Source organism: Colossoma macropomum, unplaced genomic scaffold (assembly GCF_904425465.1).
Source record: "Colossoma macropomum unplaced genomic scaffold, Colossoma_macropomum, whole genome shotgun sequence".
In the NCBI taxonomy this organism is placed as follows: Eukaryota; Metazoa; Chordata; class Actinopteri; order Characiformes; family Serrasalmidae; genus Colossoma; species Colossoma macropomum.
This window is the reverse complement of record NW_023494799.1, coordinates 21699383-21726566: the sequence shown is the minus strand read 5'-3', so window position 1 is coordinate 21726566 and position 27184 is coordinate 21699383. Positions and strand designations below refer to the sequence as shown.

Sequence of the window (27184 nt, the reverse complement as noted above, 5' to 3'; positions counted from 1 at the left end):
TTGTCACACTAAATAGTTTTATATCCTCATATAAAACAAATATTTTATTTATTAAAACTAAAACAGTACTGCAACACCTATATCAAATGTATGTGAAAAAATAAGTGCCCCCCTAAACTTAAAAATTTACATTGTTCCCATCATAATTTATTTTTATCTGCAAAAACATTAATACACCTCAAACTGTTATTCAATAATTGCTGCTTTCTTCAAGTCTTTTTAATTTGATGTGATGAAGTACGCACAAAATACGTGAATAAAATCCTAGCTAGTGAAATCCTTTGCTTATCTGGTTAAGGTGGCATGCATTCTGATGAATAGGGAAGACTAAAGTTTTGCCTAGACCTATTTAGGACATTACTTATACATTGTTTCAAGCTTACATGGAGAGTCATAATATAGTATAATAATAATTTAATATAAATTTAATATTATATGCAGATATGAGGCAAAAACGTGACTATTTGTGCTGTTTAATCTGCTCTTTCCCATTAATCACATTTTGTCGTTGCATTTGATATGTGAAGATGGGATCTAACAAAGCCAAAAAATTCATAGATCTTTATGTTGTTTGTATCACAAACTACCCTTCTGTATATAATTCTGTACTGAATATAATTCACGCATCAGACACCTTTTATCATTCCTCATGCATTTGCTCCGAAAAAATCACATTACATCTGACAATAAAGGAAGTCTTGCACATCTTTTACACAGTGATAGAAACACAGTAGCACACAGAAAGCTCTGATTCTACACACCAATACATTTTTATTATGTACAGTCTGATATCTCAATGTGCCATAACTCTGGTGGCAGATTTAAACTAGTTTAAGAGGCCTACGCCAAATTCTTGCAATGGATCACTGGTGAGACACTTGGTTCCATAGGGTTATAGGGGTAGAAGTCAAAGGATTGGCAGATAAATTTTTATTATGTGCAGTCTGATATCTTAACGTGCCATAACTCTGGTGGCAGATTTAAGCAAGTATAAGGGGCCTATGCCAAATTCTCGCAATGAAACACTGGCAAGATGCTCGGTTCCACAGGGTTAAAATGGTAGATGTCAAAGGACAGGCAGAGGGTGAAAGTTTAGTGTCTAGTTTTTACCTGTCATGGATGAATGCAGGTCTGCAGGATTTAGTGCTGGAGGCTCCTCTTCAGCTACTTCTGCTTACAGCTACTGACCACTATAAAGGAGTAGACAGAGAAAAGCTATGTTCTTACCTCATATTTTTTCCACCTCAGAGCAACAAGGATTCCTGATAGACAAGTATAGAGCAGTGATGCTGTCATGCTGTATTTAGTGTCATGCCCATATAAAGAACTCAGGGTCTATTGTACCCTGTGGTAATGGATGCAGGCATATTTATATTCTGACTCCTGAATGACCTTGTAATTCCAGTGATCCAGTGACATTCTGGGGGAAAAATGTACAAAAGATGGAACGTATTGGCTTTGGGGCATTTCTGTATAACTAATAACCAAATTATCAATTTTAAGTGTCTTGTTAACCACACTTATGTAAGTGTTAGTTAGCATATGTTACTTATTAAAGACTTTGCACTTTCTTGGGTAACCAGCTCCCTTCACACAACAAACAAAAAAATAAATACATCCACATTTTGGCCAGACTTTTTATAAGTTAGTTGAACACACTGAGGGGATTTCACTAAAACAGCTAGCTTAGGCTAGCCTGATAAAGCTTGCACTGTACCTAAGTTGCTGAGCCAGACAAGTGAAAGTTAGTTCCTCGTTCAGGTCATGAGAGGTTAATTAAAACCTTACGAAATAAAATTTTAGAGTTAATACATCAAAAAATCTCAGGATTACAGACAAACAGGCATGAACTGCTGAAGAGCTGGACTCCTGTGAACTTACTGAGGTATGGAAAATTGTTCTATTAATACCTGATTGCTTCGGTTTAAAGTAGTACAATCAAGTAGAATGCAGTCCAGCTGTAGCCCAGCGTAGTTCAGCTAGTGCAGCAAGTCGGGAGAGAGAGAGAGAGGGAGAGGGAGGAAGACTGCTGTTATCAGCAGCAGAAATATGAGCTAATATAATGAGAATAAATGTAACGTTAACCTAACATTGCCTGCTAAGTCTAAAAGACAATGCGATACACTAGACAAGAAGTTAAGAAAGAAACAGCAGATACCAGAGGCTTTTTATATCAAAAAAGCAAACATAACTAATGCTAACTAGCTAAAGCTATCAGTTAGCAAGCTAGCTAGCTAAAACGCTAACTTGAGGATCAACCGAAGGGAGAGAATTCAAGCAGGGAAAGCAATGTTAACAAACTACTAAAATTTGAATAATTTCACTCCATAGTAGTATAAGGAACAAAGAAAATAAAATAATAAACAGCGGTGTGGACCATTTTACCACAGAGAACAGCAATAACTAGCTGACTTCGGTATTAGCTATAGCTAGCAACGACCATAAATGGATACATTTGAAAGCTCTGAGGGGCTTGTCATATATCCCTGTTCCCATTAAAATGGCTGAAAAGACAATATAAGCCCCATGTGTCAAACACAATGCCCAATCCTTTGCGGCCCGCGAAATTATTTTAATTTTCTATTCATTTTAGCCCTTCACAGTGCACTGCACTACAATCCCCAGCATGCATTGCAATGTAATGTGCCCCAGAGCCATGTATAGAGCGAGAGTTGCTGTCCACTCCGTTCAAGTATATGTATCTGCAGCCCGGATCATTTCTTGCATCGGCCAATCATATAACAGAGATGGACTGTCAATCAAAACTTGCATTGGCCAATTACAAGAGTGAATTACCTGTCTCTCATTTTATGCATCAGCCAATGGTTTGAAGGAAAGTGCAAAAAGGCGTTACATACTGTTCAGGCACGCGGAAGTGGGAAGATAGTTTAAAGCTTTGAAGTTGCCTTTAATATCACCTAATTTCTTATTTCAGACCAAGACATTATTATAACTATTTTTTCACTTTTTTCTTTCACTCCACTACATTTAAAAGTCACATATCTTATTTTTTACTCCACTACATTGTGTGAAATCTGTCATTCCTTTTGGCTTATGTGTATATGCTTATATGCTTAGGTCTCTTTGGCAGGTAAAGCAGAACGGAGTTCATGCAAACACTGACTGTCCATCACACACAAAGCATCAGTGAACTGATACAACATGTTCCTCCTGACTTTGTGGGTAAATACATGAACACAATATAGATGTGCAGTTGTGACTGGCATGTGTCTTTTTCTGAGTTTATACAAACGCTGTTTCCACCTAAACTTTGCTTGTTCACAAAAAGTTATTTCATAGCCACTTGGTTCCTAATGGAACTGTTTGCCTTCAGTGTTTTGTGCTTATGATAATTTTAGGTCTCCGGCCTGCAGTATTCTCCTTCTCACAACATCTAGATTACACGTTACTGTTTGGCTGCTTCTGCTTAGCGACATCATCACTTAATCCATTTTCGCCCATTACACGGCTAGAGGATTACATTTAATGTACCTCTCTGTAAAAAAAGGCATAGAGCAAAGTATCTGTCGGTTCCTGGTGGTTTTCAGTAGTCTAATGGTGTTCTGGGTTGATATCACAGTGTAAAGGATTCAAATCATTTAATTAGGTGTTCTGGGACTGATTCCATATAAGTTACAGTTGTTCGTTTCCTAAAGTTCTCTAACAGCAACCATCGAGCCAATTCCCGTTAGGAAGCAAAACCCTCAGGTTTTATTCCTAACGGTTCTGATCGTCTTCAGCATGGCTTTCATGGGTTTCAGCAGCCTGTTTGTTTTTCTGCGAATGAACCCGACATTGTTTTATCGTCGTGGTTTTCTTTTGAAAGTTTCCATATTTAATTACCTTATAATTAGTATGACAATGTTAATATACATTCAGTGTAACTCTTGTTGTCCAGCAGTTCGTGATTCGCTATTTTTCCTCATAAAACCAACAAAAACTCTGTCGTGTCAGAGCGGCGCTGGTGGGCTGACGTCGTTAACATACTCGCGGTGCATGTCAAGCTGAGAGTGCAGGTCTGCAGCCAGACCCTTAGACTGGCTAATGCAAAAAAATGACGGACAGCTCGTTCTAATTTGCGGTTGGCCAATGTAAAATATGATTGACGGCCAAGAGCAGTTATTTAATTAGTTGATGCAAAAAATGATTGACAGACTCCCGCCCCCAGTTACCTCCCCTTTAGGGCTCCGGTTTGCAGCATTCCCCTTCTCGATTGTGGAGCCTCTTAATAGTTCCCGGAAGTTAGCAGCAAATACTAGCAGCGCGGCCGAGTTGCAGGAGTACGAGCTAATTTAAGTTACACAAGCTATTTTCGTGATACGTCACTATTGATGTGGATTTAGAGCGCATATTGGAGACTTTAAAGAGTAAACAAACATAAGACTTATGGATTGAGTGTTTGCAGGCTTTGTGATTCTGTTGACTGTTATCTGTACATTATGTTGCAGTTAAGTTGATTTTGGATTAAAGGCAAGAACCACGGGGGGGATTCAACTCAGCCTAGAGACTCCCTACAATAAGACAGAACCCCCACCCTGCACCCTGAGTCTCAACTCCCTGGGTTTTGCAGTTCTTTACCTGTTCCTTATTTTTAATAAATAAAACATTAAGTTTCCCAGTGGTGTGGCTTTTGTTTGTGAAACGTATGCAATGTCACGTTGTTGTTGTAATCTTTTGTAATGGTAAGTAATTTAGTAATTGCTCCTGCTGACTTGAGCCAGCAGTTTTTTCTTCTCTCTGTGTCAGTAGAGAAGCCAAACATTTTCACTCCTTTCTCTGAGCGATTGAAGCATCCCCATGCAGCAGAGCAAACCATGGTGGGGACTATATGCAAGGACAACATGGAGAAAAGGGCACAGACAAACTGCCTGCCAGGCTATTCATGTTTGAGTTTGTTATAGCTTTATTTAATGAATCCATCGCAGTAAATATGTGCATAGTAAAAAGACAAGATATATAAAATATCTTTATATGTGCACAAACAAATATAAATAGATGTGTTTATTATGTCCCGTCCTGCCTGGATGTGATGTATTTTAATGTACACTTTTTAATACAGATTTTTTCATATGCAAGCCAAACAAATTTCTTTGGCTCCTTCTCCTTCTGTCCTTTCAGAAAGTCATAGAGTTTACAGTAGTCATCAAGGCATTAAAATGATCTAGGCCTTGGGATTACTGAAACAACCATTATTTAAAGATGTATTTATGTCGATTATATTTATTTATGTTGAAAATTAATCTGATCTCAATTTTGAAACATCCCTTCCCCTCCCTCTAAGTATATCAATAAACATTAGGATATCACTGATCTTAACTACCATACAAGTTTAAGAACATAATATCTAAAATACTGAAAAGTCAAAGCTATGAAACAATGAAAACACACTTTAAAACCATGTTCACATTAACCTAACGTCAAAAAGGCAGGTAACGATAGCTGTTTAATCCTCAAATAGTAGCGAAATTGACTTGAATATATGTCATATTGTTGTAACTACACACACACGTTGGTTTTCTATATAAATATTGTAAATCAGTGCATTTATTGACTTTAAAGTACCAAAAGACACAGTTCTGTCGCTGAGTGTTTATGGGTTTAAATTGCCCGCAAAGAACCTCCTGGAACTATCTGAAGTCTACGTGAATCATGTGCCCATCAAGCATTTTGAACTTCTGTTGACACGACTCTCTCTCTACATGGCTCTGATGTGCCCCAACTCCGCTCCCCCAACAACAGTCTATAGGATCACCACACCAATCATATCACCTAACACAATAACTGCGTTTCAGCTGCGGGTCAAGCAGTATAAATACTTAGCAGCTTAGAAACAGATCCCAAAATGTAATAGCAGCAAAGAAAAAATGACAGGTGTCTAGATCAATCACATTTTGGTTTAAAAGACCCACATCCTGGGGACATTAAAAAGTGAACTCCACCAATTGTTCTAAATGTCTGAATGTAAACAGTCATTCAGAGTGGTTTGATGTGAAATGGGACTCTACTACAGTGGTGGTGATAGAAAGCAGGGGTCACCATCTCTACAACACAAATATAGCTATTTTATTTACTATCCAAAACCACAAGTGAACCTACTTGTGTCTTCAGAGTTCATATGTAACGTTTATCGTGATATAATAGTGGAAAAACTGAAAGAATACGTTTTCTTTTTGGGACTATCTTGCCTTACAATGCCCTGCATGTGTCCCTCCACAAACAGATTCAAATAAATGAATGATGTTTTGGGTCAAAAATCTATCATAAAACAATGTCTCAGGTATCAGCCAGTGTAATAACTTTCTGTGAGGGAGCTTTTAGAGGTGGACGACTGGCTTCTATCACCACCACTGTGAACAATTCTGACTCAGTTTCTCTAGAACAGAGCATTTCACACCAAACCACTCTGAACTACTTTATTTACATCTTTTTAAATATGCAAAAACTTTGAAAAATTGGTGGAGTTCCCCTTTAACTCCACACAGTTTGAGGCAAGTATGTGATGCTTAAGCATATTTGAATGATGCTAATTGGCGGATTATAAGCTTCCACTGCTTGTTAGTTACATTAGTCTTGTATGTCCAGTATAAGCTAAAAAAGTAGACTTCATACACCTGTTTACATCTTTACCATTGAATTATGTGGAGCTTTTGAAAAATTGGTGGAGTTCCCCTTTTAAACAGGTGTCTGCAGCTAATGTAGCCATTTTCATGTCATGCTGGGTGACTGTCACTGTTTCCGAATCTGCTATGTTTCATTTTTTACAGATTTGCTAAGCAATAATTCTGGAGTGAATTACCGCCTTTAGTTCGCCAAACTCAGAGCTCCTCAGTCATAGCAGTCCTGTTTAAATCAACATCTTATTTGTGTAGCAAAACTAAGTGAAAGAAAGAGGGCGAGGCTGAAGTCAGCTTCCCATTTGCCAGCTTCTTATTTGAAATTTCCCATCCCATCTTAAATAATGGTTCTTCAAGGGTTTTTTAATAAAGAAAATGGTTCTATATAGAACTATAAACACCCAAAGAACCCTTTGCATGATTAAATGGTTCTTTGCATCATGAAATAGTTCTTCAGATTGATGGAGAATGTGCTGTAGATGGTTCTGTATAGAACCTTTCTATATAGAACCTTTTTGAAAAGGGTTCTATATAGCACCAAAAAAGGATTACAGTGTCAAGCTGATAATAATAGAAGAGCCCTTTTAAAAAAAATTCTATATAGAACCATATACAATACATTTATCATCGATCTGAAGAACGATTTCACCATGCAAAGAACCATTTAAGCATGCAAAGCGTCATCATTTTAAGTGTGTAATTTATTTTAATATGATCAGTTAATGGCCCTTTTAAGCAATTAATTTTAATAACACTGATGACGTGGAGGACATTTTTCATATTTCTTTAATATGACCAATCAAAATGCATTTTGGTGGCTAGGCAGATTTTGCAGAGTCCAACCAATCATTAAATCCTATATGATTTTGGGTATGTCTGCGGTATCTACTGAAATGTAAAAAAAGTGCCAGAGTACTTATAAAAATCTGTGGATGAATGAGGAGGCCAGCTCCAGAGAAATTGTCGTAAATCAGAGCGCTTATGGAGGAAAACTAAACTGCAGGTACATTATGATATTCTCAAAGAGCAGATCTCCACCTACATTAATGTGATGAAAATATTTAAACAGTCATACCTCTCTAGTATAATTAATAAACACAAATATAATACCAAAGTCCTTTTTTCCACCATAGATTGACTAATTAACCCTAACTAGTCTGCTAGTGTGGTGGATGGTGCTTTATCTTCTAAAATCTAAACCATTTTCAAAATAAAATAGACTTGATAAGACAGAGCATAGCTCAGCCAGCTGAAACAAGCTCCTGTTTTAACTATTGTAAACTGTTCTCTGTCAACAGGTGTTTTTCTAGACACTTTTAAAACTGCCCTGGTGAAGCCTCTGCTAAAAAAGAGTAGCATGGATCCTTCCATACTAACTTTAGACCTTCTAGACTTTTCTAATCTTACTTTTTAAAATATAGTCTCAGAAAAAGTTACTTTCAAGCACTTAAATGCATATCTAATATCAGACTAGTTATATGTAACGTTCAGTTAGGTTTTTGTTCTAACCATAGTGCTGAGACAGCATTGGTTTGTGTTGGCAGTGGCCTCAGACTCAGCACTTATGCACAAAATCCTTCTATTTTGGTCTTATTGGATCATGGTGCAGCTTTAGATACCATTGATCACAAAATTCTAATACACCACCTTGAATATTGGGTAGGCCTCTCAGGTACAGTTTTACAACATTTTATATCATATAATGCATAGACAATTCTTGCTTTAACTGGGAAATCATTCATTGAAGAGGATTTAACAGTTTTTGTAGAGTCCCACAGAGTTCAGTTTTAGAGCCCTTGCTCTTCTCTTTGTACATGTTACCTCTAGGTGATGTCATTAGGAAGTATAAGTTTTCATAGCTATGCTGATGATACCCAATTACACATTTTGGTTCTATCTGATGATCAAGGCTCTGTTCACAGACTGACTAGCTGTGAGTCAGATATTTCTCAGTGCATTTTACTAATTTTCTTATATATTTCTATATATATAGCTGACTTGAGAGCTTCATGAAGACTTTCCTGCTGTTGTAAGTTAGTCAACACACATTCTTTCACATCGAGTACATTGTACACTGTAAAAAATGATTAAATGTTTTAGTTAAAAAAAGAACATTAACTTAGATTTAGATCTTTACAATTCAAGAATTAGCAGAATGTGACTAGTTAGTTATTGTTCTGGTAACTTACTATAGAAGGTTTAGTGAATTCAGTATGTGTTGTTGTGAACGTAAAAATACAATACAAAGATGGTTAGTTGAATGTTGACTGAAATGTATATGTCCACTGCTGTTTCTCTGTTAGGTCCATTTCTGCTGTTTGGAGCTGTGTCTTTAAAACAGGATACGGATCCTGGAGAGGCATGTGACTCACCCTATTGGTCTAAATTAAAATTAGACCCACATGGAACAGTCATAATCTCCTTCCCTGAACCTTCACTGGAAGGTATGTATCTGTGTTGTCACCGTGTTGAGTCACTGGTGCAGCTTAATTTATTATGAAGTCATTATTGAAATCATTAGCTATAGTCTGGGATGGGCACTGATATTTATACATCATTTGTACAAGAAAACCTCACCTCACTATTGTTGCTCAAGCAGGGCATTCACTCACTCTCAGCCTTAAGCTCTGAGCGTCTCTCACTTACAGTCTTTTGTGGTCAGTGATCAAAACTAGAATTCTGGGTGCATCTCATCTATTTTTGGATTGTTTTAAAGGCAAACTTGCACAAGGGCATGCTACTTTGCCTTTTGTAAAAACCACTGGATATTAACATTGTTAAATTCCATCTTTGCAGAATATAGTTATCATTCTAAATGATTAAATCAGTAAAACATAAGAGTTTAAAAAAAACTGAAAGAGGAATTATTACTGTGAGGAGAATAAAAACAGGCTAAAATATGGTGAGTGTGTGCTGCTGCGAGTCACCCTGTAAAGCCTGAAATAATCATTAAAAACTCAGAGGCATCAAGTTTTTCACACCACATCATAAATCTTTATGTATTGAGATCATGCATGGACTCAAAAAGAAGATCTAGCTTGATGTTTAGCTATCAAATCATCTCAAAATCAACATTATACTGATGAAGATATGATGACAATAGTAGATCATTCACCACATCCTCAGAAAACACATCCTTCACCAAGTTTAGACTGAGTTCTCTTTAAATTCTCTTTTAATAACCAGATTCATTTGCTGGAGGAAGGGGGCCGGAGCACAACCCATGCTACAAAATGTTTTTCCATACATTACATATTTAAACCCGAGAAGTGTCTAAATCTCTAAAACGCACATAGCCCAGTCAGTAATTGTATGTAATCATCAGGGAAATGCAAGCTTTGTAACTGAATTTGAATCACAATTACATTGTTATATTGCAATACCGTTGCAAATGATAATTGTTAGTCTTAATGTATGTTATTGTCCAGCCTTAAAAGGTGAAGTTATTACATGAAATGGTTATAAATACACTGCCTGATGATAGTTTTGAGCAAGTTTTATTTGTAGTTCCCAAAAAAAACTTTTTTTGGATTTATGACTATTTTACCATCATCAACATTACAGATAAAAGTAGATGTGGGCAATATAGCAAAAATATAATATTGTGATAGTTCAAGAAGTTTTTCATGATACATGATATGTCACAATATTTATTTTCTCAGAAATCTGATCAGTTGGAACAAAGAAAAAAAGAACCACTAGAGCTACATTTTAAAAAATACTATCAAAAACTGTGACACAATTATTTTTATTAAATATTCAGCATACAGTGTTGCACTAAATGCAGTTAAATGGATAAAGTAGTGACAGTATGCACCGTATGTTCAGGAAAGCATATTGTATTGTATTGTGACATAATTAATCATGATAACGATATGTATTGTCATATATATTGCCCAGCCCAACTCTATTTACATCTCAACCACAGAGTAATGCAGAAATTGTGAAAAATCAGTGGAATATGTGGATACGCTGCCAGTTTTCTCCCTTTCACATTCTATGTCGGTGCTTATGTAAATAAGTCATGGTTCTATGATTTTAAGTATAACAGGAGATGAAAATTAACAGACACATCTGTTCACAGGATGTTCACAGGATGTTCAAACAAAATATTTTGAGCTATAGAGCAAAACCTACAGGATAAATGTCAGACAGGACATATAACAGGCAGGTCTAAATATGAATATATATAGAAATTTAGAAAAACAAAAATCCTTTGCATTTGGCACTGTTTCACATAAATGGTTAGAAAGATCTTTCTGTCTGTGTCTCTATGTAAGAATATTTACCTATTGTTGATATTAGATATTGATTTAATAAAAGTAAGCCAAGGTGGAGATGAGCAGAGGAAAGACAGTTGACATAAGGCGCTACAGTGCTAACATTAACCTTGGGGCACAGCACACATACAATCACACGTAAGTCATGTTTGACTAAGTTTACATTTCTCAAAGTTGTTCAAATAGTGCATTACACAAAGTGATACTGCTATGCATTGTGCAGTGTCATTATAATCTCACCATGATTGTAATTATTATGATTAAATTATGGTTCATTTTTTTAATTCTAAGATTTTAAATAGGTGAGACTGTAAAAGTGATGTCCACCTCTGAAACCTCTTTCCTGAAGCAGTGACGTTCATGAGAGGTGTTTTTAGGTGTGTTTTTACAAAAGGCACACAGTCCATGAAGCCATTTACTTTGGGAAAGTTAAACTTAGCCAAGGCCCCACCTTCACCAAAGCTGAAGAATCTGACGTCCCACCTAAAAGACAGGTGGTATAAAGCTCTGGACAGAGTGAAGGAATTTCTCATTGAACCTGTGGGGCGCCTGCCACTCCACACAGCCATCATGGGGACATTTAAACTAATACCAACTGAGCTGCTAATTTGGATAACCCTATCTATTGAATTGGCTGCAGCACAAACTAGTAAGTAACTTGATAATCAATTATTATTATTGTACATTACACCACAGTTAACGTACTGGAATAGTATTATATTATGCTGAACAATAAATTAAGAAAAATTACAGGAGAAAGAAAAAAACGTTCTTAACTTTGAATGGAAGGTAATGGAACTTTTCAAGTAATTTTGGAATTTTTTAATTGGTCCATTCGTCATGAAATTTGAGCATGTTGTAAAGAAACAGTACAAAACGTCAAAAAAAGAGATACGAGGTTTTGGTCTGACAGTGGTGAGATATGCATATAGGCATATAGACATATATACAATAAACCTACTATTGTAGCTTAACAGTGGCTTATTATTCTGGCATGTCCCTTCACTTTTGATAAGAACCATATTAATCAACTTAAGAAAAGTTGTGTAGTCATAAGGCAGTGATTTTCCAATAATTCAATTTTTAGAGGTTTGAACTCAGTATGGTTTTAATACAGCATGTACACGTGCACTAGGATACATCCATTTACTAAATAACGAAATAATAAAATTTTCCAACATTTTTTTTCCAGCATTCCCCACAACGGTCAACATCATCGAACCAGTGGCTACGACGCAGATGTTTGCAGGTACACGTTTATGACATATCTACATTTGTTGTGAAACCTGCTTTTGTAGTTGAGTAAAGTTAATGAGCTAAACTCTTCATTTTTCAGGATTAACCTCCGCACACAATCACAAGGTCTGCAGCACATGGGGTAACTACCATTTCAAAACCTTTGATGGAGACGTCTTCCAGCTCCCGTCCACCTGCAACCACATCCTGACCAAGCTGTGTGGGAGCAGTTATGAGACCTTTAACATTCAGCTGAGGCGCCAGATACAGAACAACGAGCCCACCATCAGCAAAATCACCATGAAGCTAGACGGCACAGTGGTGGAGCTGACCAAAGGCTCCATAGTTGTCAATGGCCAAACGTGAGTGAAAATCTTAGAACTGTGTGTCAATAGGGTACCTATGGGAGTCATTATTCGAATGCTTAGTGACCACTTATGACTTATGACTCAAGAGGGCTCTAGTAATCTGTCATAATCCAAAGTCAATATATATTACTGTGCACATTAATTAAAACTGTTTATCTTGGCAGTAAGGATTTTACCATTACAAAACACCATATATCATTAGAATAAATGCAAATAAACATAAATACAGCAAGAAGTAACATTAATTTTCAAGCTGGTTTGAATAACAAAGATCCGGATTTCTCCTGCACTCCACCAAACATCACATCTTATTGAAATATTTATTCAATCTTTTACTGAATATTTATACAGTACCTCAGTAGCACATCTGATTTAACTGACTGAAGTACTGATTAACCAAACCAGGAATTGGATGACTACAAATAAAACTGGCTTCCTTGAGAAGTTTGTAAATGATCAAATGAACCTTAACGTATGTACAATGAACTTACTGAATTACTGTTATTTGTATTTGTTCTAATATTAGTGATTTTCTGGGCGAATAAATGCTCACTAACCAGATAAACAGCTGTTTAAATTTAATCTTCTCAGGTGTCCAAAAACCTTTGCACATTACTGTGTGTGAAATTAAATGTTTTGTTTGTTTGTGTGTTTGTTTTTAAGGGAAGAAGCTCCATTCCTCGGCTCTGGAGTTTTCATTGAGGCGACCAGCACATACATCATAATCAAAGCTACACTGGGGATAACAGCCTTGTGGAATGAAGACGATGCCTTCATGGTAATCAAATTAAATCAAAATCCTTTCAGCTGACTTGTTTTTAAAATCTACAGTCATTTATATACATTCATAGACCTGGCAAATGTACAGTACACATTGGGCTAACCTTGGTAAAACATTAGAACTTGGTTGTGGGAAGTTTTATTACAGATGAATCATCACTGCTGAGACAATATGGCAACAAATCCTGGCTCTTTTTTTTCTCCACAGGTTGAATTGGATCCAAAGTTCAGAAATCAGACGTGTGGACTTTGTGGCGACTTCAACGAAATTCCGACTTACAATGAGTTTATTAAGGATGGTAAAGTAAAACTACAGAACCTTTTCTTGCTTCTGCACTCTTAAAAAAAGATGGCTTTTCAAGGGTTCTTTAGTAAAGAAAACGGTTCTGTATAGAACCATGAACCCTCAAATAACCCTTTGCATGATTAAAGTGTTCTTTGCATGGTGAAAGGGTTCTTCACATTGATGGGGAATGTGTTGTATATGGCTTTATATAAAACTTTTTTAAAAGGGTTCTATACAGCACAAAAAAGGGTTCCTCTATTGCTACGATGTCATGCTTGTAACAATAGAAGAACCCTTTTTGGTGCTATATAGAACCATTCACGATACATTGTCCGTCAATCTGACAATTTCACCATGCAGGTTCTTTGAGTGTTCAGAGTTTATATAAAACCATTTTCTTTTCTAAAGAACCCTTGAAGAACACTCTATTTTTTAAGTGTGTAGAACTTTGATGTGGTCCATCCTTAATTACCGCATTATCTGCTTGAGGTGGAAATGTTGGAACGTAACACTTTTTTATATGTTCTAGGTGTGCTGCTCTCTACTTCCACTTATGGAAGTCTGTGGAAGATGGATGGTCCTACAGAAATCTGTGAAGAGGAGCCTGAGAGAGATAACGTGAACTGTGGAAATGAGGTACCAGTGGTTACTTTTTGGTGCACCAAAGCAACACATAGATGGATCAATGCTTGTTTTATTTATTTATTTACATCTTTTTCTACAGAACTTCTGTCAACAGCTGTTTCTCAGCAAAGCGTTCAGCAGCTGCACTGCTCTCCTATCAGTCGAACCATTCGCCAAAGTCTGCGTGGAGGATCAGTGCCAGTGCAACACAACTGGAGCTTTCTGCCTGTGCAAAACCTTAGCTGAATACTCTCGCCAGTGTGTTCATGCAGGAGGAAAGCCTGCAAACTGGAGGACAGAACAGTTCTGCCGTGAGTAGATGTAATTTTTTGTTGTATTCGCAGTTGTATGCAAAAGTTTGAGTCAAGTTACACAGTTTTGTTGATTTTCTAATGGAAATAAGTGAACACATCCTCTACAGAGATACACTTTGGTATGTGTTAATGCAAATATATAATACAAATGTGGCCTGTGCGAAAGCTGTAGCACGTTTTTCTCAGCAGATAAATATAAATTGGACAGAAAAATCAACAAAGCATGTAATTTGTCTAGCAGTCTTTACATTTTTGCATGGCAGCTGTTGGTAAAGTCCTTGTGTTCTGAGGTTATGCCTGTCATGAAGTTCAGGTTTATGCTAATTAGATGCAACCTATTTTGTATTCAGTTCTAATGTATAACCATCATACATACACAAGTGTACATATAAAGAAATGCGCCCAGACGATGCTCATATCATGCTACATATGATATACGGTAAGTGCCGTAAGACAAAGAAAAGTGCTAGCATCACTCTCTGTTGACAGTAAAAATCTGTAATTTTACATGAATTTTTATGGTTTTCAAGAAAATGAGTAAATACAGCGTAAAATTCAGGCGAAAATACAGAAAATTACCATTCGTCCTGTAAAATAACAGCATCAAAATGCCTATGTGTCGATGATTTCCACAACACATCACAGTAGTTGAAGATTTTACTGGGTTATATATAATTTAATGCTCAGACTTTATAGGTGTCAGAATGTGGTGCCAACATACTAATATTGCTACCACACATTTTGCAGGCTGCTCATTCACATACATCTGTGCTTTCATTGGATAAATCATCACAGCTGTTATAGTTATAATTTATAATTATTGCTGTAATTGCAATAATGATAAATGTATTTATTTTACAATCATGACAAGTACTTTTTCGGTAATGCACTGCTATTACAGCTATAATATATTATTATTGCTATAATTGCAATAATAAATGCATTTTATTTGTAATTATTTTCCTGTATTTACATTAAATCATTAACAGTAGTAATAAATGCTTATTTAAATGCAATTTTTTCGAACATTCAGTAAAAGGACAGCTCCCGAATTGCAACTGTAAGGGTTCATTTCATCACCAGGAGGTTGTGAGTTTGAATCTTGGCGATGCCGTCTGAGGCCAGGAGTCCTACATAGGGAGTCCTCACTAAAGTGGAAGAAAAACTGCTTAAAAAGTTTTTTACTGTAATTACAGTTCAAAATCACCTTGAAGTATTCATAGTGTATTACAGTGCTTGGAACAGACAAATAATGTAATATGAGTACATTTAAAATTAATATTTGGTCTCTTCTTGATCTGTTACAGCAATGACATGCCCAGAAAGCAAAGTGTATATGGAATGTGGAAGTCCATGTATGGACACCTGCTCTAACCCGCAGAGAGAACATACGTGTGGAGAACACTGCATTGATGGATGCTTCTGTCCTCCAGGTAATGTTTGTTTTTGAGGCCTCACCTGATGTTTGAAGTGTCCCTAAGGTATATAGACATAAAACTGCATGCAGACCACACCTTTGATTGATAGATCTCTAATTTGTTCTGCTTTATGTCCATTGTTTTCCTGTCCTTATGATGAATCGGTCTGTATGAGGAAATATAAATAAAAAATAATTTCTCATGCCAAGTTCAACAAAGTTGAGTCATTAAGGGTAATGAAATGTAAAGTACTTTATTTGGAACACCTATTAATCTATGATCCATTAATATGAAATAAACATACATAAACATCTTCATATCTTTGAAGGCACTGTCCTTGATGATATAAACAACACTGGATGTATACCACTGAGTAACTGCGGCTGCAACCATGAAGGGAAGGTGTACGCCTCTGGGGAAGGTTATTCAACTAGCTGCAAAGAATGGTAAGTCTGTACCAATTTGCTAAGCTCTGATTTCTGTGGAGGAGAGTTCACATTTTCAGATTCATAGCTTGTAAATTTGTTACTAACAGCAATCCTAATGTATCATTTAGTACCTGCTCTGGTGGGACGTGGAACTGTGTGGAAAAAAACTGTCCTGGGACCTGCTCAGTGCAAGGAGGAGCCCACATCATAACCTATGATGAAAAGCCCTACACGTTTCATGGAGATTGCTCCTATGTCCTGTCCAAGGTACTCAGTCATAATTTAAGATGAGACAACAATTAACCAGCCAAAATAGTCTTTTTTTTTCAAATGTACTGATGAAAGACATGACATAAAATGGCAAGTAGTTTTTCGGTAATGCTTTCTTTTACAGTCCCTTAAGTTCTGTATAGCCAGTTATGTGTGAGGTACAGTCTTCAATAGGGGTGGGAATCTCTAGGCACCTCACGATTCGATTCGATTACGATTCAGAGGGCTGCGATGCGATTATAAAACGATTATCGATGCATCTCGATGCATCTTTTTTTTCTATTATATAAGAATCATGTACATGTGTCTTTCTGCACCATATAACTACCTGCTACTGTACCCAAAATAATCACACAATACTGTATTTGTACTTCACACTTACCCAGATAATATCTAGAACCTGGGATTCAGTTTTCTTGGAACTTATTATGATGTTACCTGAAATAATTACCTAGTACATTGTAGTTTGTACCACACACTTACCTGATTAATAGAACTTAAAAGACACTGACAAAGAACTGTTTTTTACCAGTTTTTCTGGTATCATATTTTCTTCACAGTTTCCTCTTATTTACCTGTGCTGCTCTGATTCCTTGTAGGAATGCACAGGCACAGATTTCACAGTTCTGGGAGACCTGAAGAAGTGTGGACTGACCGATAGTGAGACCTGTTTGAAGGCAGTCACGCTGGCGTTGTCGAATGGGTCTAATGTGAGTTATAAAGGTGGAGCACATGGTGAGCTACTGTATGAGTAAATCTTTGGAAGTCCAACCAAATTTGTTTTTATATATTCGCTATACAGGTGATCACAGTGGATCCGAGTGGAAATGTTGAGGTCAACAGAATCTTCACAAAGCTGCCACTTTTTACAGGTAGGTCCATCAAACTAACCAAGACTGATCAAACTCAGTCATGGAAACTTCACAGTGCACATATTTTATTTTTCCAAAACATTGTATTAGTGCATTATTACAGTACCACTGTGAATGAAATTTCCACATCATTCTCACTGTTCATGTAGTTTTCGCTGCAGAAAATTTGTACTGTTGTTGCTGAAGAATTTGTCAGTTTCGGTCTTAAATTTGAATAGTTTCAAATGATCTGAATCATTCAGTTAAGGAAAAGCACTAACACTGAATTTCTACATCAGGCACTTTTATTTTAATGGGTCCGATTTTGTTTTGCAGCTGATGTAAGCATCTTCAAGCCATCCTCGTTCTACCTTGTCATCCAGACAAAGATCGGGCTTCGCCTGGAGATCCAGCTCACGCCCATCATGCAAGTTTTCATCACGGCTGAACCAGCATTTAAAGGACAAACATGTGGTGAGTACATACCATGTAACACTTACACGTAGAGTTAAGTTTTAGATGTTTTGATGATTTTCTAAGTCAAAATATGTTTTATACACATCCTAAAGGGAATACACCTAAATATGGCATTTGTGGCACAATTTCCACATATTAGGAAAAAAAAACATAAATTGTGCCCTAACTTTTGCACAGGCCATGTTTTCAGTAAATAAGCTGTAATTGTGCATTAAAATGTGCAGAAGTGTTTAGAGAATGTGTTAACTTATTTACACTTAGAAAATCAACAAAATGTGGAATTTGACCAGGGGTGCCTAAACTTTTGCATACTGTAGTTTCTAATACAGTATATGTCAGCACTCTTTCGTTCCAAGAAACTAATGTACTGCAGTGTTTAAGTAGGGATGCACTGATACAGGAGTTCTTGGCTCATTCCAATATCTGATTTTTTCATGCAGATGTCAGTACGAGTATTTATGAACATTTATAAAATGTAGACATTAGCACTGAATTTATCTGCTTATCTGCTTGAAATATTGAAAAATTTCAAATATTCTGAAAGATTCTGATATCGTCAAGCATCCCTGGTTCAAAGTTACCCTGCAAAGCTGTCCCGCAGTTTGACCTTTAATCATACTATAACCTGGATTAACTGTTTTTCACAGGACTTTGTGGCAATTTCAACAACATACAGTCAGATGAATTCACCACCATGGGTGGACTCACAGAGGGAACAGCTGTGGACTTTGCCAACACCTGGAAAACAAGAGCGAGTTGCCCTGATGTCCAGAGGACCTTTGAGAACCCCTGCAGTCTAAGCACTGAAAACGGTATACCATCCAGCAATGTTCTGCTATATGACTGATTTTTCTTTCTTGTTGGACTTCACTTCCCAGTGACAAATATGAGTAAGCACCATTTGTTCTGTTTACAGAGAAATATGCACAGTATTGGTGTTCCCTGCTGTCGGATAAATCCGGAGTTTTCTCCCCCTGCCATTCTGAAATCCAACCTGACACCTACAAAGCAGTAAGTTAAATTATAAACTTTGTTGTTTTGTGGTTTGCATTTTCTACACTATTTGAAATTGTTCAGTGTGTGAACACGGTGTGAACATTTCATGAAGAATGGACCACTAAAAATGGTCTGAAATTACATGGAGTAAAAAATATTTACATTATTTACATTAAAAATTGTTAAAGTTAAACATCTTTTTTCTTTTTATGATTGATTTTTAATTGATTTCTAAGATTTTACACAAAATTGAGTACATAATAGAGACTACAAATACTACAAATATTAAAATATCGTTGCTTTCCAAAGAAAACGTTTTTTACTTTAAATGTTAGTCAATGCAAAGTAATTTTAGATCATTGCTATTGGTCCATTTATCACTAAATTTTCACACAATGTAAAGGACAGCCACTGTGTTCAAATGATGCGGAAAACTAAAAATCAACAAAATCAACAAAAATCAACAAAAATGTTTTCCTTTGGACAGCGACAATATTAAGGATGAATGTAAATAAACAAAAGAGGATCAATTATATAAGGTTATCTTGAAATGTAAGCCTATATGTACTACATATAAACTCAATTAGCCATTGCAAAAGAGATAATCTTTTTTCTTTTATAACTTACCATGTAGGAAATATTGAATTCTCCAAGAAAAGAAACTTTTTCCTTCCTCTAACCTTTCACACTGATTTTTTATTTTCCCCACAGAACTGTATATATGACACCTGTAACTGTGAGAAAACGGAGGACTGCATGTGCGCTGCTCTGTCAGCCTATGCACACACGTGTGCTGCTAGGGGGATACTCATCACTGGCTGGAGAGACGCTGCCTGTAGTGAGTTGATTTTCCTGTCAGATTTTAAATGTGAAACTGTCACGCCACTCAATAAAATACCTGCTTAGCACGTCCTAGCAGATTTCATATTGACCTAAGGACAAGTTAATAAATGCTCTGACCTAACTCAAATATGGTGCCATGTTTGAGGCTATTTATTTAGGAAAGTAAATATGGGCTGAAAGAAACAGGATCTGAAGACTTAATACCTCTGATAAATAACTGAAACCATCACGATTCAATTGTGTTACAATGAAAATTAATGCAGTTGAAAAAAACTGTTTACATTTGTGAAAAAATCTCCAATTCGAGCAGATATTCTTGGTACAGCTTCTTTTACAGTCCCCTAAGTAATAATTTAGGGTAACATGATAGTGAGAACCTAAATTGTTTACACTGAAATTCCCAACAGGTTCTAGATATTCATCTGATAAGTGTAAGTACAAAGTAAACTTCTCTGCAAACTTCAATCTGTGAGAGAGCTTTTTCTTGTAGAGAACCTCGACTATTCTCTTAGCTTAAAATGCTTTAAAAGTTACTGAATACTTGTTACATATATATATAATATATATATATATATATATATATTATATATATTTTTGTTTTTTTTAGATTTGTAGTTTGACTTTTTTGATTAACTTAGTTTTTTATTAACACTTATAGGCATTTGGTCATTTGTTTTATATATGTTGTTTTCCATTGTTTTCACCATTGGTTTGTAGCACTCTGCATTTAAGATTATACATTTAACATGGATTTAACATTATACATTGAGTTAATAATTATTAGTAGTAGTATTATGACCTAACAAAATACAGGGTTTTCTGAAGTAAAAGGTAAGAACCCAGTAAACAACAGTAAGAATCACTGCTTTCAGATTTATTTATAAGTAAATAAAAGGTAATAATAAACATAATATATACCGTGTGTATGAGATTCTTTGTACTTGGCACAATCTTTTGACGCCATATAACTACCTGCTACTTTTTACTCAAAATAATCACACAGTACTGTGGAGTTTGTACCACATTCTAACTCACTTAATATCTAGAACCTGTTGGGTAGTTCAGGGTTATTTAGACAGCCTTGGAGCTCACCGTTATGTTACCTAAATGAATTATCTAGTACTTTAGAGCTTGTGGCTCACACTTACCTGGGTAATACTTGGAACTTAAGAGACTGTAAAAGACAACGTATCACATTCACAGAGAGTTATCACATATTATGGATGAGAATCCTGACTTTAACAGTATTTGATTTATAGAAATGAACATCAGTATTAATATTAAAACACACATCTAACTGCTGTTGTACATCTTCCCACAGAAAACTACACCCTGTCCTGTCCCAGCACCATGGTCTACTCCTACAACATGACCAGCTGTGACCGTACCTGTCGCTCCCTCGGCCAGCCAGACTATTCCTGCAGCATTCCTTTTGAACCAGTAGACGGTTGTGGCTGTGCAGAAGGGACGTACCTGAATGATAATGGCGAATGTGTGGACGCGGCCAGCTGCCCATGTTATGACTCCAACAAAGTGGTCCAGTCTGGCGAAGTCATTAGCAAAGATGGCACTGTATGGTAAGGGCTGATCTTTGGAGGGGAAAAAAAGAAAAGAAGCTAATGTGTCCTCAAGTAAAATGACCAGAGAATAATAATTTTGTGATTTTAATCTGTCGAATCTATCCCATCTCAGCACCTGCAAGCAAGGAAAACTGAACTGCATTGGTGAACCAAAAGGACCAGGTATGTAAGCACATGGTACTGAGAATTATTATTAGATCACTTTTTATATGCACATTTAAAAAACTGTTTTACAAGATCAAAAACAAAAAAAAATTAAAGAGTAAAATGAGATTTAATCTACTGAAATTATGAAGTAATTACAAACTAAAATGCACTGAACTGAACACAAAATTAGGTTTTTGAGGTTCAAATCAATGTAAAATGTTTCTTTTGTTGTGTAGGGAAATTGGGACAGATTGGAAAAAAAATGCGCTAAGCTGTTTATGATTCTTAAAATAACAGGTTTCTAAAACTTTTCAATAAAAAATTACATTTAGTAGTGTACAATACTGCACATGTAACTGTACTTTCCTGTACATCACTGCACAAGTAATTTTAACTACCAAGTTTACTCATTTATATATACCTCTTACTTTATTTGAAATTTTGAATCAAGTAGAAAAAAATGTTTACAAATTGTAACTAATATTATACTCTTGAGTAGCTTCATCATATACTGTATTTAGGGCTGGGCAATATGACAATATATTATTGTTATCATGATAAATTATGCCACCATATGCTTTGTTGAGCATATTGTTGATATCGTCAGTACTTAAAGAACACTGACTAACTAAATGCTTCATTAAAAGGGAGGCCTGTTTAATTGGATTTAGTGCAGTGCAGTTTGTAAAACACTGAATAAAATCATTATAGTTTGAGGTGTATTATTATTATGTATTGCGCTATACTATTTTTGCCATATTTGTCTTTCTTTACTCTAGAATGCACAGCTCCAATGACTTTCTTCAACTGCTCCATTGCTGACCCTGGAAGCAAAGGCTCAGAATGTCAGAAGAGCTGCCAAACACTGGACATGGCCTGCGTGAGTAATCATATGAAAAATGGTCACAGGACTCCAGATTTTGTGGCTAAACAGAAGCAGATTTTGATTCTACTTATTAGTAATTGTTTATAAAAACAGACGTTTTTGTGATTCAGTTCTGAACAACATAAATGTGACACTTTGTCCCTGCAGATCAGCACAGGCTGCGTGTCTGGCTGCATGTGTCCCGCTGGGCTGGTTTTAGATGCGAACGGTGCGTGCGTTACCGAAGACAGCTGTCCATGCATCCATAATGGAGTTTTCTACAACTCTGGAGAGACTGTTAAAGTTGACTGTAATACATGGTATGTTAGACTTTTTTCTTCATGTTTTATTATTCAGAGTGTGGCATTTGGATACTTATGTATTGTTCTGTTACAGCACTTGTAAGGACAGAAAATGGACCTGCACCACAAATCAATGCAGTGCAACCTGCAGTGTGTATGGAGACGGTCATTACATAACTTTTGATGAAAAAAGATACGTTTTCAATGGAAACTGTGAATACACACTTGCTCAGGTACTGATTTTATGCTACATCTGAACATATCAAAAGAATTATAGGACAATGAAGTCAAATTTAATAGTTGATAGTACATTTTGTGTTTTATTAGGTGGGTTACTGAACACAAAATCATTTTATTAGCAAATGCTAAAGCGTACGGCGAGAAATAATACTATATTTTCCCATAAATGCTCACATAGTCAGTAAAATAAATACTTCTGTGTAAAACTGCTGCATGTGTCCAGTATAGTACATAAAATGAAAAGCACAACATTTGCATTTGTATTTACAATTAACCCTTTTATAATTTACAGGACTTCTGCAGCAGTAACAGCACTGGAACCTTTAGAATTATCACTGAAAACATTCCCTGCGGAACCACTGGCACAACCTGCTCCAAGGCTATCAAGTTCTTTGTAGGAGTGAGTACATCATGCTCACAAATGGCTTGCCAAAGCTTAAATCACTGAAGGGGAATTTCTCCGAATTTCTGCATAATTCAATTGTCAAGATGTAAGCAGAGTAATTCAGAGTGGTTTGGTGTAAAATGGTTCAGGTGTGTTTACAGTGATGGTGATAGGAACCAGGGGTCACCATGACTACAACACAAATATGTTTAATAATGATTTAAAAATCATTTTAATCCACATGGATTAAAAACTACACTTTAAGCCTAAACTTTATCTTAAAACTACTGTAAAACAGTAGATGTGTGGTTCCTATCACTACCACTGTGAACAATTCTGACTCGTACATTTCTCCAGAGCAGAGCATTTCACCCCAAACCACTCTGAATGACCTGACATTTTAAGATAAAATTAAGTTATACAGAAATTTTGAAAAACTGCTGAACTTTAGCGCAAGGACTCTTCATAAAAAATGTCATTCTTTATTAGAGCAATGAGCTTGTGCTTTCTGACGGAAGCCACCAGCTGGTCCAGAGAGATGTGGGTGAAGAAATCCCCTATCAGATTCGCACTATGGGAAGCTACTTGGTGATTGAGACCACCAACGGTGTGATCCTCATATGGGACAGGAAAACAAGCATATACATCAAGCTCAGTCCTGAATTCAGTGTAAGTATTAATGCCACATTTTTATGGCGTCTTCCTCTATTTAAAGCCTATATAAGTCTGATATATTCCGCTTTCTCACGTACAGGGACGTGTATGCGGTCTATGTGGAAACTATGACGGCAGCGCATCCAATGACTTTACCACAAGGAGTCAAGAAGTTGTGGTCGATGCCCTTAGCTTTGGCAATAGCTGGAAGTTCTCCCCCACTTGTCCAGAGGCCTTGGTTGTCCAAGATCCATGTGCCAATAATCCCTATAGGCAGGCATGGGCACAGAGACAGTGCAGCATTATCAAGAGTGATGTCTTCTCAGCCTGCCATTCAGAGGTACCAGTGGCCATTCTAAGTCTGTGTAAATGTACTTTAGGAGGTTGAAAATATGTGTATAAGTACCCAGAAAGCAGGATGGAGACTGGATTCTATTTCTGCTTTGTTTGCAAACATTAATTAGAACATTGACATTGGATGAATGGGTCGCAGTAGAAGCTTCTTTCACATGCAGTAGAGTAGTGAAAACACTGGGGGTCACTACTTTGGCTACAACATACTTCAATACTCATTAAACAGACATACAGAACCGCAGCCTATAATTTTTGTACCCCTGAGCATATCGATGCTGTCCAAAAAAAGAATACTTTCTTAGTTTTTCATGTAAATTAATGGAAAGTGGTTTTATTCTATAAAACTGTGGAGCATTTCTATTTTCTAATCATCATGAAAGTGTTTATTTTGCATATTTTAAGTGAGCATACAGTTGTATGCAAAAGTTTGGACAAATTATTTGTTTTGTTGATTTTCTAAGTGTAAATAAGTGAACACATCCTCAACAGAGACAGACTTCTGCACCTTAATACACAATTAGTATTTAACATATTGGAAAAAATAAAACATAAAATGTGGCATGTACAATAGCTGTGGCAAATTTAATATGCTTTGCTTTATATTTTACAAATTATTATATTCAGTAAACAAATAGAATTGTGCTCTAAAATGTACAGACATTTGGCATATTTAAGTTTATGTTTACTGTAGAGGATGTGTTAACTCTTAGAAAATCGACAAAGCATGTATTTTGAATGGGGGTCTTCAAACTTTTGCATACATCTTTGAAAGGTAGTGACTTGTTATGCTTCTGAGTAACAGTAAGAACACTACAACTGACATTTAGCAGATTTCACATAATGTGAATGCATAAACATTAGTTTGCGCATCACATTAAAATGTTTGCTGGATCACTCTATACTCTATCACAGCTACAGCAGTCTGTGAAACACAATATCATGCAGGTATTACTTTTTGCAAAATGCCCCTCCCCAACACACACACACACACACACAAACACACACAAAGCCAAAATGTAAATTTTAATGGGTTCTGCCACTATGTTTGACTAGGAAGACTGGAGATACAATACAAAAGTAAAATACAAATAAATAAACAAATAATAATGATGATACAAATAAAAATACAAAGTAGTAGTTGTACAAAATGTACTTTTGCTTTGCTCTGCTGTAATACTCTCATGAATGAGGGGGTGAAAGCAATCTACTGAGTCAGTTACGTGAAACAAAGTTTCATTTCAGAAGTCAGAACTTCAAATCTGTGATTAGCAGTACAGTTTGGAAAATAATGCAGTTTAAAATAGTATAAAACAATTTTTTGTGCTTAATAATTAAGCCTTTTAGGAGTAGAACAAGAAGTAACACTGTGCATAACATGTCTTTCAAGGTGGATCCAGCTTCTTTCTACTCTGCTTGTGTGAGTGACGCATGTGCTTGTGATACTGGTGGAGACTGCGAGTGTTTCTGCACTGCTGTTGCTTCATATGCAGCAGCCTGTAATGCAGTTGGAGTCTGTGTTGCATGGAGAACGCCTAAGATCTGCCGTAAGTCACTAACAGCTATTTCAAATTAACTGAGCCAAAAAAAGAAAAGAGTGAGGTTAACCTTGTGTCCTTCCTACAGCACTTTTCTGCGATTACTACAACCCTCCTGGGGAGTGTGAGTGGCACTATAAACCTTGTGGCGCCCCGTGCATGAAGACGTGCAGGAACCCCAAAGGAACCTGCTCTCACCTGTTACCAGCACTGGAAGGTAGGGGCTTGTGTCTGTAATAACGACTAGAATTTACTGATGTTATTTACATTCATAACATGAGATTTGGTGCTCTGAAGTTGCATTGTAGAGACATGCTCCCTGAGACTTTTAGAGAAATTGCAGTAAAAGTATTCAGTAATAATTAGGGGTGGGAATCTCTAGGGGGAGTTTCGATTCAGGATGCCTAAATGCGATGCTAAAATAATTCTTGATGCAACATGATTTTTGATTTCTATAATATACATTATGATTTTTATAGCCTACACTGTTTCACCATCTTATAGGTTTGAACTAAGACCTATAAAAAATAGTAACACATTTTTTAAAAGTCAGTTTGCTGAATTGATAGATTGTATGTGGTATCAAAATCACAGTTATGGTCATTCCATGCTCCTCCTTGTTCTCTTGCAGGTTGCTATCCTGAATGTTCAGCTGAGCAGCCCTTCTTTGATGAAGAATCCATGAAATGTGTGGCACAGGATCAGTGTGGCTGCTATGTTGGAATGGATCATTATGACAATGGCCAGACCGTCCCAACTCAAAAGAACTGCGAGACATGGTATGTATAATAAAACCTTCGATTTAGTCCCACAATGTACATTAAATCAAACCCAATGCTACTGCTTTTGTCAAAAAAACAGTATAGTGACACAGAACATTCATTTTTCTTTTTTATTTGAATGATCATAACTCCCTTTTCTCTACTCACACATGCCTACAATCATATGTAATCCATACTGCTTGACTATATAATAAATAACAATAAACAACAAGAAGGCACAGTGAATAAACGCTCATCTGTTTTAGTATTATCTTTAAATAGATTGTTACTGGAAACCATTTGTTGTCTGACTATACAGCTTGACAGCATATCTTAAAAACTTCTAAAAATTCTTTTCTTTCCTTTTTTAAGTGTATGCTCATCATATGGCGTGACCTGCACGTTCGATGTACATGGTGAGCATTCTTTGCCCATTTCTGCCTGTTTCCTTAATTTGATTTCAGATATGCAGTCTGTTTCATCTAAATGTAACTTTATTCTGTTGTTGCAGCTTGTACATGCACACATAATAATACTGTGTACCACTACGGAGACATCATTTACCACACAACAGAT

The 27184-nt window shown here is 36.3% G+C and overlaps 1 protein-coding gene across 1 annotated transcript in view; it reads left to right on the top strand.

The window, feature by feature from the left end:
- Positions 1-11428: 11428 nt before the first annotated feature.
- The window catches only part of LOC118819331 (mucin-2), a 34439-nt gene continuing 18683 nt past the window's right edge, over positions 11429-27184 (top strand). The window contains 29 exon segments of the mRNA XM_036587070.1: positions 11429-11543; positions 12087-12143; positions 12231-12492; positions 13162-13276; positions 13487-13577; positions 14094-14200; positions 14289-14499; positions 15810-15935; positions 16249-16366; positions 16477-16615; positions 17218-17328; positions 17421-17490; positions 17806-17943; positions 18594-18758; positions 18863-18957; positions 19654-19780; positions 21107-21362; positions 21478-21527; positions 22292-22392; positions 22546-22697; positions 22774-22912; positions 23212-23319; positions 23794-23973; positions 24059-24298; positions 25700-25856; positions 25936-26064; positions 26479-26626; positions 26981-27024; positions 27120-27184. Coding sequence (XP_036442963.1) covers positions 11465-11543; positions 12087-12143; positions 12231-12492; positions 13162-13276; positions 13487-13577; positions 14094-14200; positions 14289-14499; positions 15810-15935; positions 16249-16366; positions 16477-16615; positions 17218-17328; positions 17421-17490; positions 17806-17943; positions 18594-18758; positions 18863-18957; positions 19654-19780; positions 21107-21362; positions 21478-21527; positions 22292-22392; positions 22546-22697; positions 22774-22912; positions 23212-23319; positions 23794-23973; positions 24059-24298; positions 25700-25856; positions 25936-26064; positions 26479-26626; positions 26981-27024; positions 27120-27184 — 3780 coding nt within the window. The 5' untranslated portion in view covers positions 11429-11464.